General features: G+C 39.4%; 1 protein-coding gene across 2 annotated transcripts in view; it reads right to left on the bottom strand.

Annotated features, from left to right (window-relative positions):
- The window catches only part of slc6a17 (solute carrier family 6 member 17), a 69,856-nt gene that overhangs the window by 38,342 nt on the left and 11,067 nt on the right, over positions 1-20,447 (bottom strand). For both annotated transcript variants that reach the window (XM_061903564.1, XM_061903565.1), the window contains exons 2-5: positions 15,120-15,541; positions 10,213-10,370; positions 6,356-6,482; positions 1,161-1,342 (exon numbers count right to left, since the gene is read on the bottom strand). In XM_061903564.1, the coding sequence (XP_061759548.1) occupies positions 1,161-1,342; positions 6,356-6,482; positions 10,213-10,370; positions 15,120-15,420 (768 nt within the window). In that variant the 5' untranslated portion in view covers positions 15,421-15,541. The remainder of the gene's footprint in view (positions 1-1,160; positions 1,343-6,355; positions 6,483-10,212; positions 10,371-15,119; positions 15,542-20,447) is intronic.

Genomic DNA, 20,447 nt, shown 5'->3' with positions numbered 1-20,447 from the left:
AATTCCGAACATTCAGGCCGATGCCCTCATTTAAAAGGATAAATCAAATGTACATTTATCAAATTTTATCCCATGAACACCATTCCCCCTCGTTTTCTGTTGAGATAAGGGTTAACACTTGTGTGTACTTTATTCCTATTTATTCACACACATGATCAAACAGACCTTACCCGACAAGCAGCATCGTCCGGCATCAGAAGTGACTGTTACTGTTTGGTTGAAGTTAAACATGTTTTTTTTCCTCTGCATAGTACTGATCAAGTGACCAACTGTATTGTTTTGATTTATAATATGAGTGCTACTTACTGTATATGTATGTATGTATATATTTTCTTTTATTATTAAACAAGCTAATGACGCCAAATGCGAAGGGTTTTGAGGTTAAAATGGAGCCAATTTGGTCTGTTTGTCTTTTGGTTGGGCTTCACGGTGGAAGATGGGTTAGTGCGTCTGCCTCACAATACGAAGGTCCTGAGTAGTCCTGGGTTCAATCCCGAGCTCGGGATCTTTCTGTGTGGAGTTTGCATGTTCCTCCCCGTGAATGCGTGGGTTCCCTCCGGGTACTCCATCTTCTTCCCACCTCCAAAGACATGCACCTGGGGATAGGTTGATTGGCAACACTAAATTTGCCCTAGTGTGTGAATGTGAGTGTGATTGTTGTCTGTCCATCTGTGTTGGCCTTGCAATGAGGTGGCGACTTGTCCAGGGTGTGCCCCGCCTTCCGCCCGATTGTAGCTGAGATAGGCACCGGCGCCCCCCGCAACACCAAAGGGAATAAGCGGTAGAAAATGGATGGATGTCTTTCGGTCTATGGCAGTTTTTGATCAAGTGCTTGGATTTTGAGTTGTTAAAGAACACCTTTTTAGTTTATCATAAATATATTTTTAACATTTGAGTTTTTTTCAATGTAATATTTTTTGCACTATTTTGCTGTTTTTGCACTTTGGACACCTGTAAAATAAACATCATCTGAGAACTCCAACCTGACTTACCTAACTCAAGGAGAAGCCTGCCACACTCCTGAATGTCACACGTCCACATAGATGTAACAAAATGCTTTTTTTTTTAAGGTCACAATAAAGGTGTTGGTGTGGACACGGCCACAAGCTGCCGCATTTATAGTGATGGATGGGTTTATTGAGTGCATGGCGACTGCCCACCTTCCCAGAGGACTGGATGCCCTTGATGACAGCCAAGCACACCAAGATCCAAGCGATCAGCAAGGACAGAGTCATCTGCCAGTTGAGTCCGCCAGTGTCGTCGATGCTGCTGGTGATGTTGAGCGTTCTACGGTACCAGAAGTACGTTGTGGCTGAACTTTTCTCACACTCTGGCTCCACGACTGCGTTGTGGGACAAAAAAGGCAGTGGGAAAATAAAGGATGCATCAATATCACAGATTCAAATTGCAACCTTTGTGTGGTCAAGTTATATTTATTTTCACGCCAGTTTATGGTAAACTTGTATATGTCATGATCCTTTGTCTGAATCATGTTATGTTTAGTTGTAATATCCTTAGTTTATTGTCTATTTCTGTTTTCAGCACCCTCTTTAGGTTTAGTTTCATAGGACATTGATTCGCTGCACATGCCTCTGATTAGTGGTCGGGATGCTCACCTAATCAGAGAGCTATTTATACCTGCCTCACGCTGCACCTGTCCTGGCAGACTTGTTTGCAACATGCGAATGTTTGTGTGGCTTTTTCAATACAATTAGATTCCGATTCTTGGGGTGATGATTCGATTCAAAATCGATTCTTGGTTTAACACGATCCAGCCATCCATCCATCTTCTTCTGCTTATCCAAAGTTGAGTCGCGGGGGCAGCAGCCGAAGTAGAGAAGCCGAGACTTTCCTCTCCCCAGCTACTTCGTTCAGCTCTGCCGGGGGATCCCGAGTTCGGGGGGCATACTGACTGTATGTGCGAACCATCTAATATGTCTCCTCCCGATGTGAAGGAGCAGTGGCTGTAGTCTGAGCTCCTCCCGAATGACAGAGCTTCTTACCCTATTTCTAAAGGAGCGCCCCACGACCCGACGGAAGATTCTCATTTCAAACACTTGTACCCGTGATCTTGTCCTTTCGGTCATAACCCTAGTTCATGACCATAGGTGAGGATAGTAACGTAGATACCGGTAAATTGAGAACACTGCGCCATCTTCACCACAAAGGATCGATACAGGGTCTGCAACAGAATCGGAGACAAAGTGCAGCCCTGGCGGAGTCCAACCCTCACTGGAAACGTGTCCGACTTACTGCCGGTAATGCAGACTAAGCTGTGAAACTGATCATACAGGAAGCGGACCGCCACAATCAGGCTCTCTGATCACTCTCCACAGGACTACCCGAGGGACACTATGGATTCTCCATGTCAACAAAAAACATGTAGACTGGTTGGGAAAACTCCCATGCAAATTCAAGGGATCCTGCCGAAAGTATAGAGTTGGTCCACAGTTCCACGACCAGGACGAAAACCACACTGCTACTCCTGAATCCAAGGTTTGACTATTCAGCGAGCCTCCTCTCCAGTACACCAGAATAGACCTTACCCGGAAGGCTGAGAAGTGTGATCCCACGATAGTTGGAACACACCCTCCGGTTCCCCTTTTTAAATAGAGGTACCACCATCCCAATCTGCCAATCTAGAGGCACTTCCCCCGATGTCCATGCAATTCAGCAGAGTCTTGTCACCCACGACAACCCCACAGCATCCAGAGCCTTAAGGAACTCCGGGCAACTCTCATCCACCCCCGAGACCTTGTCACGGAGGAGCTTCTTAACTGCCTCGGCAAGCTCAGCCCCAGAAATAGCCCACCGCGCAGTCCCCAGGGACTGCTTCCTCATAGGAAGACGTGTTGGTGGTATTGAAGAGGTCTTTGAAGTATTCCTTCCACTGATTCACCACATCCCCAGTCGAGGTCAGCATCACACCATCCCCATTATACACATTGTTGACAGAGCACTGCTTAACCCTCCTAAAGGGGGCGGAAGGTGGTCCAGAATTGCTTCAAAGCTGTCCGGAAGTCATTCATCTCTGATTGGCTGCCTCGACAATAGAGGCACGGAACATGGTCCACTCAGCCATAATATCTGGCACCTCCCTCGTAACATGTTCAGAATTCTCCCGGAGGAGGGAATTGAAACTCTCTCTGACGTGAGATTCTGCCAGATGAGCCCAGCAGACCCTCAATATTGTCTTTGGGCTTGCCAGGTCTGTCTGGCATCCTCCCCCACCATCGAAGCCGACTCACCACCTGGCGGTAATCAGTTTAAAGCTCCGCCTCTCTCTTCACCCGAGTGTCCAAAACATGAGATTTTCAATCTGATAACAGAACCATGTGTATAAGCTCCCACGTTCATATGTTTGAACGTGGTGTACAAGAAAACTTAATTCAGTGTTCCACTTAAATTGCTAGCACTCTCGAGATATGTTATCCCAGGTCCACAACCAGCTCCTTGGTCTTCGTCACATTGAGCTGGAGGTGGTTCTTTCCACACCATGTGACAATAACTGTCCTCGCTTCAATTGTGCCTCCTTTAAACTTTCTCTTTTTATTCCATGATGTGTTGTTGACATGATTTGCCTACCTTGACTGTTGGCACTTCAACTACTTTAACAGTTATGGCTAAATCAACAATTTGCCTGTTTTTGTTATTAGTTATAACGTAGCGGTTAGTTTCGAGCCATTCCAACGTCAAATTCTTCAACATATTTTGACACACAGCCAAAAGTACCACATTCATAATAAATGGACAATTTTTACAATTCAGCACATTCAGGACAATTGGCCTAAACATTTTCCACGGCCAAAAAACGTCTACTTTTCCTGTAATTCTACATTTCATATCACCATTATTTATTACTGCCACATTTCTAAACAAATTCTACAAACCCTGTTTCCATATGAGTTGGGAAATTGGGTTAGATGTAAATATAAACGGAATACAATTATTTGCAAATCATTTTCAACTCATATTCAGTTGACTATGCTACAAAGACAACATATTTGATGTTAAAATTGATAAACATTTTTTTTTGCAAATAATCATTACATTTAGAATTTGATGCCAGCAACACGTGACAAAGAAGTTGGGAAAGGTGGCAATAAATACTGATAAAGTTGAGAAATGCTCATCAAACACTTATTTGGAACATCCCACAGGTGTGCATGCTAATTGGGAACAGGTGGGTGCCATGATTGGGTATAAAAACAGACTCCATGAAATGCTAAGTAATTCACAAACAAGGATGGGGCGAGGGTCACCAATTTGTAAGAAAATTGCTGAACAGTTTTAGAACAACATTTCTCAACGAGCTATTGCAAGGAATTTAGTGATTTTACCATCTACGGTCCGTAAAATCATCAAAAGGTTCAAAGAATCTGGAAAAATCACCGCACGTAAGCTATGATGTTACGGACCTTTGAACCTTCAGGCAGTACTGCATCAAAAACCGACATCAGTGTGTAAAAGATATCACCACATGGACTCAGGAACACTTCATAAAACCACTGTCAGTAACTACAGTCGGTTGCTACATCTGTAAGTGCAAGTTATAACTCTGCTATGCACAGCAAAACCCATTTATCAAGAACACCAAGGTACACCGCTGGTTTCGCTGGGCCCGAGCTCATCTAAGATGGACTGATGCAAAGAGGAAAAGTGTTCTGTGCTCTGGCGAGTCAACATTTCAAATTATATTTGGAAACTGTGGACGTGGTGTCTTCTGGAACAAAGAGGAACATAACCATCCGGATTGTTATAGGCGCAAAGTTCAAAAGCCAGCATCTGTGATCGTATGGGGGTGTATTAGTGCCCAAGGTATGGGTAACTTACACTTCTGTGAAGGCACCATTAATGCTGAATGGTCCATACAGGTTTTGGAGCAACCTATGTTGTCATCCAAGCAACGTTATCATGGACGCCCCTGCTTATTTCAGCAAGACAATGCCAAGCCACGTGTTACAACAGCGTGGTTTCGTAGTTTAAGAGTGCGGGTACTTTCCTGGACCGCCTGCAGTCCAGACATGTCTCCCATCGAAAATGTGTGGCGCATTATGAAGCGTAAAATACGACAGCGGAGACCCTGGACTGTTGAACGACTAAAGCTCTACATAAAACAAGAATGAGAAAGAATTCCACTTTCAAAGCTTCAACAATAAGTTTCCTCAGTTCCCAAACGTTTATTGAGTGTTGTTAAAAGAAAAGGTGATGTAACACTAGGGGTGTAACGGCAGACAAAAATTTCGGTTTGGTACGTACCTCAGTTCAGAGGTCACGGTTCGGTTAATTTTCGGTACGGTAAGAAAACAACAAAATATACATTTTTGGATTATTTATTTAACAAATTTGCTGAATCTTCCACCAAAAATATTTTTCTTAGTGGAATATCTGATGTGAAGTAATCAGAAACTTGGATAGGTCAATAATTCATAATAACATTGATTTTGATTCAATATAATGTTTTGAGCAATGACAGTTAGAAAGAAAAAAAAACAGCTTTGTTTTATTAGTTAACGTTGCAACTTTTTCTAAATTACATTCAGTCTTTAAGCTTTTTTATTTCACTTTTGTTTATGTTTTTGTTTATTTAAATAGTATTTTTTGAATGTGCCGTGGGCCTTTAAAACATTAGCTCACTACTTATCTGGTCTGAGCATTTAGTCCCTCACCTGTCCCTCATTGGCAATCAGAATGTTACTTATGCCAGACCTGATGGGGCTTGATCATTTTCTTCGTTAGCTTTGCGCTTTATACACGTTTGCTCTCTGTGCACTTCTCAGCTCACCATCTTTATTTTTTGCGTTACCTGAGTTTTCTCTCTCTAAAAAAAGGGGGCTTCTTTTCTGCACTTGCCTGACATCACTGCATCCTGAACTGTAATGTAAAATGAAATTTTGCCCGCAGCACAAACACCAATGCCACCGTTCACATCTCCATGGTTTTGCTTGTATGACTTTATATAAGTCAGTGAAGCAGCTTACTCGCAATTGTGGAAGCTGCAATAAAGTGATCCCAGTATAAGTGAACCTAAGTGCTTGTGTGTGCACGTGTTTAAATGATTTGTTTTGAACTAAAGAGATTGTTTTTTTTAATTCCAGCTGGATTTGTAAGCAAAGTAGACAACATAATGCTGATGAAAAATGATGTCTGCACTGCAAGCTATAAGCTGCCAGACATTGTGCATAATGGCAGCCCCACTGCTGCAGGGAAGGACAATGTCTAATAGTAAATAATCATTTAAAAATGTTATATATATGCAATACCAATTTGAGTGTCAAAAATCCATTACCTGATAAATTTAACCATCCAAACCATTCTTTTCTATATAATTTTTGCCGCTTTTTTGTTCACTTACTGGCTTGAGTTCCATTGATTTGGACGGGACATTCAGCCCAAGGAAGCGGGTACTGGAAAGACTGGAAGAAGTAGAAGATGCTCCATCCGATGATCACGTTGTAGTAGAGGCCCACAAAGCCGCAAACCTGATGCATAACAAGAAAAAAACAACATTGTTACGTGTGTCACACAAACATCTTGAATGTTGGCGTCAGGCAAGGGATGCTGAGCACACATCAGCTTAACTCAAAAGTGCGTATGAATTATTGAGCTGTTGGCTCTCAGCAGTCGAGGCTGGGGTCCGGTGTAAGAAGGTATTTATAGCTACTGAATGTCCCTCCTGCCACATCGGAGCACACACTACGCCTCGCTGCCCCCAGCCAGAATCGTCCCTCTCCCCTGTGTTAGTTTAGATTGATGAAATCTCATCAGAGTAAGAGGCCAAACGTTACCACAGTAGAGGTCAATCGCTGACTGACAAAAGGTCGGTGCTGACGTGACGGCAACTTGATGGGTCACTTCCTCTCCTTTGACACCGTAAGAGCTTTCTTTACCAAGTTTGTTGTCTTTTATTATTGTTCCATCATCAACCAGAAGTGTTTTTTTTAACAAATATGTAATAATAATACATGCAAAACTGTTACGTCTGTTCGGCATCGTGGTGCTGGGTTCGATTCCCTCGAGTATGCGTCGAAATAGAACACAGCAAAGGTAAGGTTTAACTATTTATTTGAATAACAAGAGGTGCTAATAAACAAAAATACTGGAGATAAGGAAAGGGAAACAAAAGACGCTAGCATGAAAGCTAGGATAAACAAATAGTAAATTAAACTGGCACATAGGCACACAAAGGGGAAAACAAAACATTTAGCATGAGAGCTAAGAATAAATAAAATTGCGCAGCGTGAGAGCTCACGAGAATACTACAGGAATTGCATGTAAGCAAAAGTGCAAAGCAGACGTACCGTTGTGTGAAAACAAACTAGAGTCCCAGGCAGAAGACTGAAAAGAGGAAGGCTTATAAAGGGAAGGTGATTAACAGAGAACAGGTGTGCAGGAACCGGGAGTAACAGCTGAAATTAATAAGTAACCATGGTGATGGACTAAACGGTAAATAAACGGATCAAACGGAGAATAAGAACAAAGATGGAAAAATAAACAGTAATATGTGAAGATCGGAGTCACGGATCGCAACAAAAACTAGCCATACTGTTTATGTAGCCCTGTATAGGGAACCCAGGAAAAGGAAAAGCACACACACGCACACAGGGCAGTAAAACCAACATTTTTCTTAACTAATCAGGAAGATTCTTCTCAACAAAAGAGGAGAAATATGACTTTAGAAGAAAATCTAATTCAAAATTTTTGTATGCTCGTACAAAATTTAAACCCTTTAGCATATCCGTATGTGGGATTAAATTATCGAATTGATTAACCAAAGAACTCAAACAAAGCACCAATATGATGCAGTTTAAGAGACCGGTAAAACTACAGGTGTTCACAAAGTACACAGAACAAGAATTATGATAAATATCTTGGACCCTTTTTATTCTTTAAATCTTTTTTATTGAGACAAAGATTATTTATATATTTAATATTTGTTTACTTACTATGGTATATTTTTGGTTTATTATTTATCTGTTCACTGTTATCTTACAGAGAACAAGGAAATAGGACACAATTGCTACGGTATGAAAAGGGTCAGGATTAAATAAGCTCTGTTTCTTCCTAATCCTTTTCGGACGTGCTGTGATGAAACAACTGAAAATATCTGATGCATTACATTGTATCATATGCATGTTAGAAATAAACTGAAACTCAACTGAACTGAATGATAACAATTAAAAAGTGATTTTCAAATGAAATAAAAAGGTATCCTACACTGTTTTTTACATTTTTACAAATATTTTACAATATTATTTAGAAATGAGCGATTTGGCCTAAAGTCTTTTTTGTGATATAAATTGCAACCTTCTGTGAAACAAATTGACATTGCAATATATTATTTGGTATGTAAATGGTGATAGAACCATTTCAAAATAGGCAACAAAGGCTCCTAATTTGGCTGCTGATGTATGCAGTAACATTTTGCATAATTTTTGGTTATATTATTTTGTCAAAACTATTATTAATCTACCCGTTAATTCTTTGACCTTTGTTTACAAATAAAAGCTCTGGCTTGATAGTGGTTTGCATATATAGAACCTTTATTTAACCAGATAAGAAACCCATTGAGATCAAGATCTCTTTCACAAGGGTGACCTGGCCAAGAGGTCAACAGCACATGTCACAGAGCAGTTTCAAAAAAGTAATACATTAAGACATACATTTTAAAATACATAAAAGAGAACTGTAAAACAATAAAGATTTACACCTTTTAAAACACAGGCACTGTGCAAAAGTCTCTTGCTCTCTGTCCCTTGGGACAGAACGGAAGTCTCCAAATGGAAGTAGTTCAGTGAGTTTCACGTTCGTTTGAAGTCGTACCTCCTACTGTATGCATGTTTAGCTACTGCTCATCCTACAATGAGGATATTTGTAAGAAACGTAGTTCATTTGCTGCCACGGAAGCGAGGGTTGGTGACTTAAAAGTGGCTTTGAGTTGTAGAGCGAGGCTTGCCATTATAATCGCTTGTTGCTGTCAAAATTGCAGGACACGGCTAGAATGTGCCATCAACATGCACTATCATGATATAATGATAGTATTAAAAGCTCTATTGTCTGCCAAATGTATATTATTTATATTATAAATCGTCTATATTGCGCAACCCTACATCCAGCTTTCCATCCAACCAACCATCATTCAGCCCCTGCTAATACCGTCATTTTGGTACTATAAGCCGCTATTTTTTTCTTCGCTTTTAACCCTGCACTTTATACAAGGCTGTGGATATTCTAAGGATTTTTGCATTTTTACAGGCTTCACATGCCGCCAATTAGACCAATGAAATTGTCAAACGGCATTTTCACATTTAATCAAATGCACTCAGGCAATTATTGAGTCGGCCATTTAGTGCAGTATGGACTCACCCTTATCATAAGAGAAAACACGACAAAATGCACAAGACACAGCCCAAAAGCTAAAGATGATCGACCCGACCATCGAAAAATAAAACAGCCTCCACACGGAATGGAAATCCACCACCACTCACGGGCCTCGACAGGCCGGACCGCAAGAGGAGGACAACGATGGCGCCCATTGACCTTTCTGGTAGACCATCATCTTTTGTTTCGTTTGTGAACGAACACTAGCACCTCTGTAACTCTTTCATGTTTCAATGTGTACACCTGTGACTTATAGAATCATAGGGCCAATATATGTACAAAATAAAATTTGGACAAAAATGTGCTTTATATCCTGGAAATTAAAGCTAAATTGACTGCAAAAAGGAACAAAGTGCTGCCTATTGTAGTGAAGGCTGCTATTCTCATGATGGTCATGTTCAACGATCACATGAGCTTACGTTGCACAGGCAATTTAATTAACCAGTGAGCAGAGCATGAGTGCATGTATTAAAATACGAATGGTGTAAAGGGAGCGGATTCAATGGAGCAATGTCGCTGTGAGGAAGCAATTAGAAATGTTGAAATAAATCTGGATACTGCAACTTCCCTTTATCACCAAGGCAACCGACTCCCTCAATTATGTGTAAAACTCGAGCCTTGCACCCAGCAGGATATCAGAATGATAGGCTCCATTGCCTTCTTCTTTACTGAAACATCACATCGATTTTTTTAACCCACATTCACCACGAACGCTGTAAGTACACTGCTTTTGGGGTTAAGTCACCTCATACACTTTATATAAAGATTAATAATATTGTAGTCGTGCATTAAAAAGCAATCACTAGTATCCGGTTACAAGGTCATACTTGCCATCAGACTAGAAACCCCGATGCCTCCCAGCTGGGGGTACACATAGTTCCACACACCAATGCTGCCACGCCTAATTCGCTGACCCACCGCCAGCTCCAGGAAGAACAGAGGGATGCCGATGAGGAGGAGGAGGATGAAGTAGGGCACCAGGTAAGCGCCTAAAACAGATAGAAAAACAATTTATCTTCATGTTTAATCTTCCAGAGAAGTAATGTTTTGTTGTTGGAGCAGCCATACAAAACCCAAATGACATTACCATGATTAAAAAGTTAGCAGACAAAGGAAAGTGTTATGATACTCAGGAGTGGCATTATTATCCATCACAAATTGCTGCTGTCTTGCTGCCCACTTTTATGGATCTTTGATGTCTATTCTGAGCAAAGCATATTGATGCAGTGACAGTCAGCTGAGTACTTTCCTCTCCATGGCATGTAGGGACCAGGTTGTGAATCTCCTAAACAAAGACCGGTCACATGTATCCTATCTTACCGGGCGCATGCAAGCAACTTTAAAAATAACAAAAAAAACAATGCTGGCTGTACCCATTGGTGGAGGGAACCCAATTTATCATGGAGGATCTGGAGGGAAGACCGGCCAAGTAGATAAGTGAAAATAACGCTGCACTGATTACTTTAAACGTGCCTATCGTGTAATCAATAAAATAAAATGAAAATTAAATTTAGAGCTTAATAATTAAAAAATCCCTTTCTACAAACCCCGTTTCCATATGAGTTGTGAAATTGTGTTAGATGTAAATAAAAACGGAATACAATGATTTGCAAATCATTGTATCACGTTTATATTTACATCTAACACAATTTCACAACTCATATGGAAATGGGGTTTGTATTTATCATCAAAATAAATCAATTACTCAATCAAGTTCCTCATCTGCCTACCATAAACTTCTGCAGCTCAAGTCACTCATCTAGACACAAGTCTATAAAATTACTTATGTAAGCTTTAGAGATAGTGTTAATTGATACAATCTTAATGCAAATAAAGACACATATAGAGGTGCAACAATTAGTCGTCGTTGTCGACAAAAAACGATAATACAATATGTTGCCGACTGATAGGACGAAATTCTATCTACCAGTAACTATGTTTACCAATAATTGTGCAAATAGTTGGAGCTACATATTGGACAAACACATGGCCAAGAAGACTGTGCCATATAAACTGTGCCACATACTGTATACCGTATATTATCAAAATGACCACGTGCACATCAGTCAAGTCCGACAAACACCTGTTGTGACAACAGTAAATAAGTGTGCCAGGGACAGACAGTAATGTAGTTTGCCATGTCTGTCTTACCGTGTCCGTGCCAAGTCAATGTATCTTTGTTTAATAGCTTCGTGAAGTTTTGCAATGTATATGCAAGAATGATCCCAGCTCAGCATAAATTGTATGGTAACTCCCACATATGGTAGTCTGGTTCCTCTTTTGTGTCAAATGTCCTAGTATTACCAACTATCCCTGGCAAATTAATTTGTTGATAACAGTTAGTGATGTTACCGCTCGCGTTTTTCCAGCAGAGAGCTTCAAATTATGAGGTTCATTCATTTGGACGTAAGCCTGCAAGCAGTTTTGGATGCCTCTGAGCGCTGTTTTTGGCAGTCTTTTTTCAACAGCAGGCCATTTGTGTTGTCGCACATTGCTGGACGTACTTATGTGGGCAGTCTAGTACATGCTTTCTAACTGCATGGCCCCTCCTTTCCACTGTGCTCCGTGTACCCAGACTGTTGGCTTCTGCCTGCATCTTCCTGTATAATTTCTTCTAGTCTCATGTCCTCCAGACTGCTCTGACGTCTACAAAAGAAAACTATTTCCCTGTTTATTTATCCAAAACATTTTACACAGAACGGTTTTGCCATGTGTACTGTGTAGTTTGAGGAGACAGAATAGCAGGTAGGATAAAGCAGTGTTTTTCAAACTATTTTGAGCCACAAAATATTTTTGGAATGAAGAAAAGACAAAACGTTAAAAAATGAAACTCCGTCAGTTTGTCGTGCCTTATTTTGAGTTTGTTGTTGTTTTCCTCTGTGTAGTGCTTTAGTTCCTGTCTTGCGCTGTTATTTGGGTGGGCCCTCCTGTTTTGTTGGTGTTTTCCTGTAGCAGCTTCACACCTTCCTTTTGCCTGACCTGCTTTGTATTGGCAAACAAGACTATTTCAGTTGTGCGGACGCTTTCCTTCTTTGTGGGGACATTGTTGATTGTCATGTATGTACGGATGTACTTTGTGGACGCCATCTCTGCTCCACACGCTGTAAGTCTTTGCTGTCGTCCAGCATCCTTTTTTTGTTTACTTTGTAGGCAGTTCAGTTTTACGTACATTTTGCATAGCCATCCCTAAGATTCAATACCTTTTCCTTTCCGTTTTGTTAATTGTTGGTTTAAGCGTTACTTACCTTTTTACCTACACGCCATCTCCCGCTGTGCTCTGCATATTGGGATCACGACAAACCATCCTCGACGCGTTCCGACTCTTACAAAGCAAAGAACTACCTGCTACCACCTGCTGATATGGAGTTTTACATGGTTTCCCTGCCGAGCTCTATACAGCACAGACACTTGACAATGGCACATTATTTGAAGATTATAATTATTGATGTGCAAAAAATATTTTTTGGACTAATTAGATAAAGTTGCACCATTTACCACGGCACACCAGACAATTTCTCACGGCACACGAGTGTGCCGCAGCACAGTGGTTGAAAAACACTGGGATAAAATATTATTTTCATCTAATCGCGGCATGAGAGTGTGCAGGTGTATTTATTGTAATTTGACCTACAAATCACTGGGGGGGGGAAATAGCGGCGATGTTCGTATTTAAGGCATATATTTAAACAGTTTCAAAAGACAAATTCTTATTCTTTTGGAGAGATTGTGGAATGGAAGGGTTAATTTGCATATAAAGGGAAGGCCTCCACAATCAAAACATACAGACAGTACTCGGAAAGCGGGTTAAAATGTGACAGTGGGGCAAAAGTCATACAAAAACATACCCACTATATATCATTTAGACCAGTGGTCCCCAACTTTTTTGTAGCTGCGGACCGGTCAACGCTTGATCATTTGTCCCGCGGGGGACGGAGGGGGGAATTTTTTTTTTTTTTTTTTTTTCATGAAAAAGGGGACCACTGATTTAGACCACAAGGAAGTTTTTTTAAATGTAGATTGCAATACTGTATTCATAGGTCCTTTGTGAGACTAATGTCAATAGATATGACCATATATGTGTATCTGTAATTGGTATATTGGAATACATTTTTACTAAATGCCATTATTGCAAGCTTATTGGATAGTAAGCAGTGTTGGGACTAACGCGTTACAAATTAACGCATTAATGTAACGCCGTTATTTTCGGCGGTAACTAGTAGTCTAACGCGTTATTTTTTATATTCAGTAACTCAGTTACCGTTACTACATGATGCCTTACTGCGGTATTTTAAGGTATTTTTTATGTAGTACTGGCTAAAAAGTGTGTTTTATTGGAGAGTTGCAGTGTCGTCCACCTGTGTGTGTGTGCGTGTGTGTGTGTGTGTGTGTGTGTATGTGGGAGTGGGGTGGGGGGGTGTTTGTGTTTACTAACAACAAGACATCATCGGGGAGCCGAAGTCAAGTTTCTTAACATGGAGATATTCTCACTACTTTTCTTATGTCGAGCACAAAAAAAATAACATTTTAGTTAAATGTAAGTTGTGTCTTGGATCAAAGATCCTATCTACTGCCCAAAACAGTAATTCCAATCTGCTGAAACACCTACGAAAGAACTTCGACGGAGCTAGTAAAGAGAGACACAGACTCCGATGCCACTTCACCTTCACCTCCACCACCACCTAACCAACAGCGGGTGGATGAATTTTAACGGACGGACTGCTAGCCAGGACAAAGTTGATAGACCCATTACAGTGGAGTCACCTGCTTTCAGGCAGCTAATTAGCATGATACCGGGCGTCAAATGGCAAATGGCACGGAAAACATTTCCAAGTACCTGGACAGTGAGTACATAAAAATGGAAAGCAAGCTAAAGAAAACACTCAAAACTTTGCCTCTGCTCTTCATTCAGATCTGAAGGTACACACACTGAATTTTCTTATACACTGTTGCTCTTTCATTCCAGTCTTCTAGAGTGTTAGATTATCACATCACTCTAAATGTATAGACTATAAAGTTCACAAACATAAAGAGGGGTCCTCGTGTGCCAGGCCAATCTTTCCTTATCTCTAAACTAAAACTGGGGAAATGTGTAGAGTGTTCTGGGCTTCTGTACAGCACTGATTTCCTGAAGACATGATTTTATTTCAGAATTCCTTCAGAGAAAGGAACGCCTGGTATGTCATGTGTGGCATCCTTGGGTGAAACCAGGTTTACAGCTATGTTGTGACATGTTGTTATGCTCTTTTTTAATTTTGTATGTTATGTTGCAGCTATCTAAAATAGTTTTGTCAATTTGTCCTGGCCTAAAACAAATTGGCCCTTTGAAACATATCTTTGTCTTTGTGTGTTGAATGTTGACCACATTGCTTAGCAGAGTTCAGTGATGCAAATGTATGTCAAGTTAAACAACAAATTGTATTATTCTGTAGTACAATAACAGTACTGAAATGAAGTCTATAAGGGCATTAAATGGAGCCTTGTAAAAAAAAGAAGTAACTAAATAGTTACTTTTCACAGTAACGCATTACTTTTTGGTGTAAGTTACTGAGTTACTAACTGAGCTACTTTTGAAATAAAGTAACTAGTAACTGTAACTAGTTACAGGTTTTCAGTAATTAACCCAACACTGATAGTAAGTACTCAGCGGAACGAAGGTTCAAATAATTAACTAGAAATGAAAAATTAGCATAATTCTTTACAGTTAATGAAACACTAAAAAATAATGTCCATCCACTTACCCCCGCCATTCTTCTGGCACAGGTAGGGGAACCTCCAGACGTTACCCAGACCCACAGAAAAGCCCACCTGCGCCAAGATGTACTGCATCTTGTTGTTCCATGCCGGCCGTCCGTCCTCTGCATCAGGGTCAGGGGAAGGCAGCAGTGCTCTTACCGGGGCAGTTGAGCCCGGGCTGAGGCCCATGCTCATCTGACTGCTCTTATAGTCCATGGGGTGCTCCAGAGACAGCAGGTCAGCCACAGACTCAGTGACCGGCTCACTGCTGTGCTCCAGCTGGGTCACCCTGGTGTTATTTGGCATGGCTAGAAAAATAGGAATGTTCCTCCAAGGCGTGCAGACGGTGAAGAGAGGAGACTTTGGAGGTGTTTAATTTGGAGTTCAAGAAGAAGTGGAAAGGTGCCAGGGAGAAGAGGTTGTGCTTCTGTAAAAAGACATTTTGGAGAAAGTCAGGAAATATACATTTCTGGTCAGAAGTTTACTTCTACTTAGGGCTGGGCGATATATCGAATGTACTCGATATATCGAGGGTTTGTCTCTGTGCGATATAGAAAATGACTATATTGTGATATTCGAGTATATATTCTCACGCAGTTGCTTTAAGCTGCGGGCATTTCACTACGTGCATTTCTAACGCTTTGTTGTCTCTCCATCTCACAGAGACATAAAACAATCGCACCTTCTAACATACGTCACATACTGACGCGCGTGCAACGTCATACGCTCTCACCGAGCAGAGAGGTAGCAGCATGGGTAACGTTAGCTGTGATGCTAGCGGAGAGGTGCAAGTGAAAATATGAGAGAGAGAAGGTGCCAATCTGGTAAAAAATAAAGGAATAATTAATTCCCAAGAAAAACACCACAGGGTCTATTGTCTCGCATGGTTTGGCTTCAAGCGGGAATATGTGGAACAGACAACCGTAATGTCAAGTATGCGGCAAAAGCGTTGCTACAAAAAGTAGCAGCTCTACTAATGTACCATCATTTAAAAAGTCACCCCGTAGAGAATGAAGAGTGCTTGAAACGCCGCATGTCAACATCTCCGTTCAATTCCACAGCCAACAAAATGCCGAAGCAACCATTTCCACATCTACACCGTATGAAAAAATAGTCAACAACAGAAGGAGATAACTCCTGCAGTAACCTACCACATAGCAAAGGAAATACACTATTTGATTTCCTACTATACAGCTCATTTTTATTTGACAGTTTTGAAATATTTTGTGTGATATCATGCACAAAAGTGCATTTTATTTGTTTTAAACTATTGTAGAGACGTTCTGTACAAAAAGTACACTTTATTTTAGTATTGTTTTGATACGTCATAGTGACATCATGCACAAAAGTGCACTAAAAGCTTGTTTTAAAATGTCTCTGACAATCTTGGACTTTCTGTTTTGGAAATTTCATGAATGTTTGTGCCACTGGTTAATAACTGTTTAATAAATACAGTTATGGTAAATTGACTTAGTTGTGATTTCCCCTCTCTGCATGAAAGTTTAAAAGGAGCATATATTAATGCAGTAGGAACAAGAATGTTTTAATGTAGACATATAGAATCATAATACTGGTGTGATTACTGTATTTTCCGCACTATAAGGCGCACCAGATTATAAGGCGCACCTTCAATTAATGGCCTATTTTAAAACTTTGTTCATATATAAGGCGCATTGAATAGACGCTGCAGTAGAGGCTGGGTTACGTTATGCATCCTTTAGATGTAGCTGCGCTAAAGGTAATGTCAACAAAACAGTCAGATAGGTCAGTCAAACTTTATTAATAGATTACAAACCAGCGTTCTGACAACTCTGTTCACTCCCAAAATGAATAAACAGCTGTTATATTATTTTTCCCGATTCAATGAACACGTAAAAAACAATCTGATATTTTTACGGTAAATCAAACGCTAGTGCAATCAAAATATAGTAACACTCGAAATAGTGCAAAGCAATAATATATCAATAACTCAACGTTGCTCAAACAACACACAAAAAAAACTTGTAAAGCTCACTTTATTAATTTATTCCTCATTCACGAATCCCTCAAATTCTTCTTCTTCAGTGTTCGAATCAAACAGTTGGGCGAATCAATGAAACATTTAGAACAATATTTAGACGCAATACAACTGCCATCCTTCACGGCTTCACAGTGGCAGAAGGGTTAGTGTGTCTGCCTCACAATACGAAGGTCCTGCAGTCTTGGGGTCAATCCCAGGCTCGCGATCTTTCTGTGTGGAGTTTGCATGTTCTCCCCGTGATACTCCGGCTTCCTCCCACCTCCAAAGACATGCACCTGGGGATAGGTTGATTGGCAATACTAAATTGGCCCTAGTGTGTGAATGTGAGTGTGAATGTTGTCTGTCTATCTGTGTTGGCCCTGCGATGAGGTGGCGACTTGTCCAGGGTGTACCCCGCCTTCCGCCCGATTGTAGCTGAGATAGGCGCCAGCGCCCCCCGCGACCCCAAAAGGGAATAAGCGGTAGAAATCGATGGATGGACAACTGCCATCCTTATCAGAGCATGACAAAAAAATCACTGGAGGAACCTATACAATTAATGGGAATTCAAAAAGCTATAAATTCATTTGCAAAAAATAAATCTCCTGGCCCACATGGCTACAATACAGAATTGTATCAAATATTCAATGAAGATTTGTCTCCTCTATTATTACAAATGTACCAATCTTCATTTAATAAACAATTGTTTTCTCCAACCTTCAATTTTTCTCATATCTCATTAATACATAAAAAGGATAAAAACCCATTGATTTGCAGTAATTGTCGTCCTTTATCCCTAGCCAATATGGACAATAAAATTTTGGCAAAAATCTTAGCCACAGGATTATCAAATGTAATAGGAAAATTAACTCATACTGACCAAACTGGCTTCATGGTAGGTCGACAATTTTCAGACAATACAAGAAAATTGTTTAATGTTATTCACTATGCTAGAAGTCTCCCTTATCCTACAACAATATGTACTGTTGATGCGGAGAAGGCATTCGACCACATAAACTGGTCATTTATGTTTTGCACATTAGGTAAATTTGGATTTGGAGATAATTTTATACAATGGATTAAGATACTTTATACAAGGACCGTGGCATCAGTCAAAACCAATAATCATATTTCAGAACCATTTTTGTTAAAAAGAGGAGTAAAACAAGGATGTCCTGCATCTGGATTATTATTTAATTTGGTTATTGAACACTTATCTGCAAAAATAAGGAGTGAAAATAATATTCATGGTATAAAATTTGGCTCTCAGTATAATAAGCTATCGATGTATTGTGACGACATAATTCTCTACCTGTCACATGTTAACTCCTCCCTTCAGTATGTCAATAATTTCATCACTGAATATGGCTGTTTATCAGGGTATAAGGTCAATTGGGACAAATGTGAAATATTACCACTTAATAAAAACAGCAAGAAATCACAAGTTCAGAATCCAAAATTAAATGGAAAGAGGCAGAAATCATATATCTAGGACTACATGTTACACCAAACCTTTATACAAGCAGAGATCTACATCTTAAACATTTAAAAAATAATATAGAATCCAAAATGGAACGCTGGTCACGTCTCCAAATATCACTTTGGGGTCGGCTAAACATAGTAAAAATGAGTATACTGCCAGCAGTTATTTATATACTGAAAATGATGCCTGTCCTAATTAATAAAAGTTGGTTTAAGAAAATACATACAATGATATCACATTTTATATGGTGTGGAAAGAAGGCCAGATGCTTATATTTAAGTTTGTCTTGTACACAAGATAAAGGAGGACTGCAATTACTAAACTTGTTACATTATTATATCTCCTTCGGTTGTGAACAAGCAAGCCACTTATTTCATTCTTCTGCAGATAAGGACTGGATCAACATAGAAAAAAACATATGTTAATGAATTTGGACATTGATGTGGGCAGTTTATATTATATTTAAAAAAATACCTAACGAATTGTGGCAAAGCCCATTAGAAGCCACCTTTAACATTCTGAAATTGTGTCAGAAAATACTAGGAATCAACCCAATGACATCTGTAAATCAACCGCTTTGGTACAATCCTAATATCATAATTAATAAAAATGTGGTTAAATGGACAACAAGGAAACACCGAGGTATTACTAAACCTCATCATTTTATTAATAAAAACTCTTTTAAACCGTTCAACGATTTAGTTGATCAATATAAAGTACCCAGAAATAATTTTTTTAATTTTATTTCTTTAAAACACGCTGTAAATAAATACATATCCTCTGAAACTATGTCTTTAAATAGTCATGAACTGGAAGATGCACTTTTTAATCAAGATACATTTAAGAAATTAATTAAACTATTTTATGGAATAATAAATGAACACCACACTAGAAATGCAAATGATGCATGTGTTTCGGAAATGGATGATGGACTTAAACATTTTAGATGAATGAGACATATCATGGAATGATATTTGGAAAAATACCAATAAGCCCTTTAGGAGCATTAAAAACAAGCTGACTCAATTTAAGATCTTGAATAGATTGTATTTTACATCTTCTCAGCTGTTTAAAATCAGTGTGGTAGATAGCAAGGTATGTACGAAGTGTCGGGCAGCTCAGGGAACTCTTGTTTATTTATTGTGGGAATGTCGGAGAATAAAAGAGTTATGGTTGAAAACAACAAAAGAAACAATCACATTTCTTAATATAAACATCCGAATGACATCGCAAACTTGTATTCTTGGGGGACTCCATCAATTTAGTAACGTGTCATCAAAGGGTAAAAATGCATTTCTTTCAATATGCATAATAACAAAACGGGTAATATTAAACAAATGGATAGATGTTGATAGTCCTACTCATACTGACTGGTATACACAAGCTATGGAGATGATATCAGTAGAAAAAACTGCATTTAGTTTAGATAATATTTAGATAATAATGAGTCATATATTGGAATATGGGATCCATTATTGAAATTTGTTTTAAGTATTAAATGAACCAAAATATGACTTATTACATCTTTGTGTAAAATATTGGACAAAGTGTGTTATCAAACTTATGAGATGCGATGCATTGTTCATTTTTTTTAATTATTATTTTTTGTATTCACGTTTTTAATGTTAATATCAATGAGGGATTTTTAATCACTGCTATTTTGAAATCGTTACTAACATTGATAATATTCATTTTTTTTTTCACTACTTTTAGATAGTACTGTGTCATGTTTGTATGTCCTCAATGGCTCTGTTTATTGTTATTATGAATGTTGCTGGGTCGGGTTCGGTTTTGGAATTTGATTGCATTATTATGTATTGTTTTGTTGGATTGATGAATAAATTCATTAAA

The sequence above is a fragment of the Nerophis ophidion genome, linkage group LG06, assembly GCF_033978795.1.
Source record: "Nerophis ophidion isolate RoL-2023_Sa linkage group LG06, RoL_Noph_v1.0, whole genome shotgun sequence".
In the NCBI taxonomy this organism is placed as follows: Eukaryota; Metazoa; Chordata; class Actinopteri; order Syngnathiformes; family Syngnathidae; genus Nerophis; species Nerophis ophidion.
This window is presented reverse-complemented; position numbering and strand designations above follow the sequence as displayed.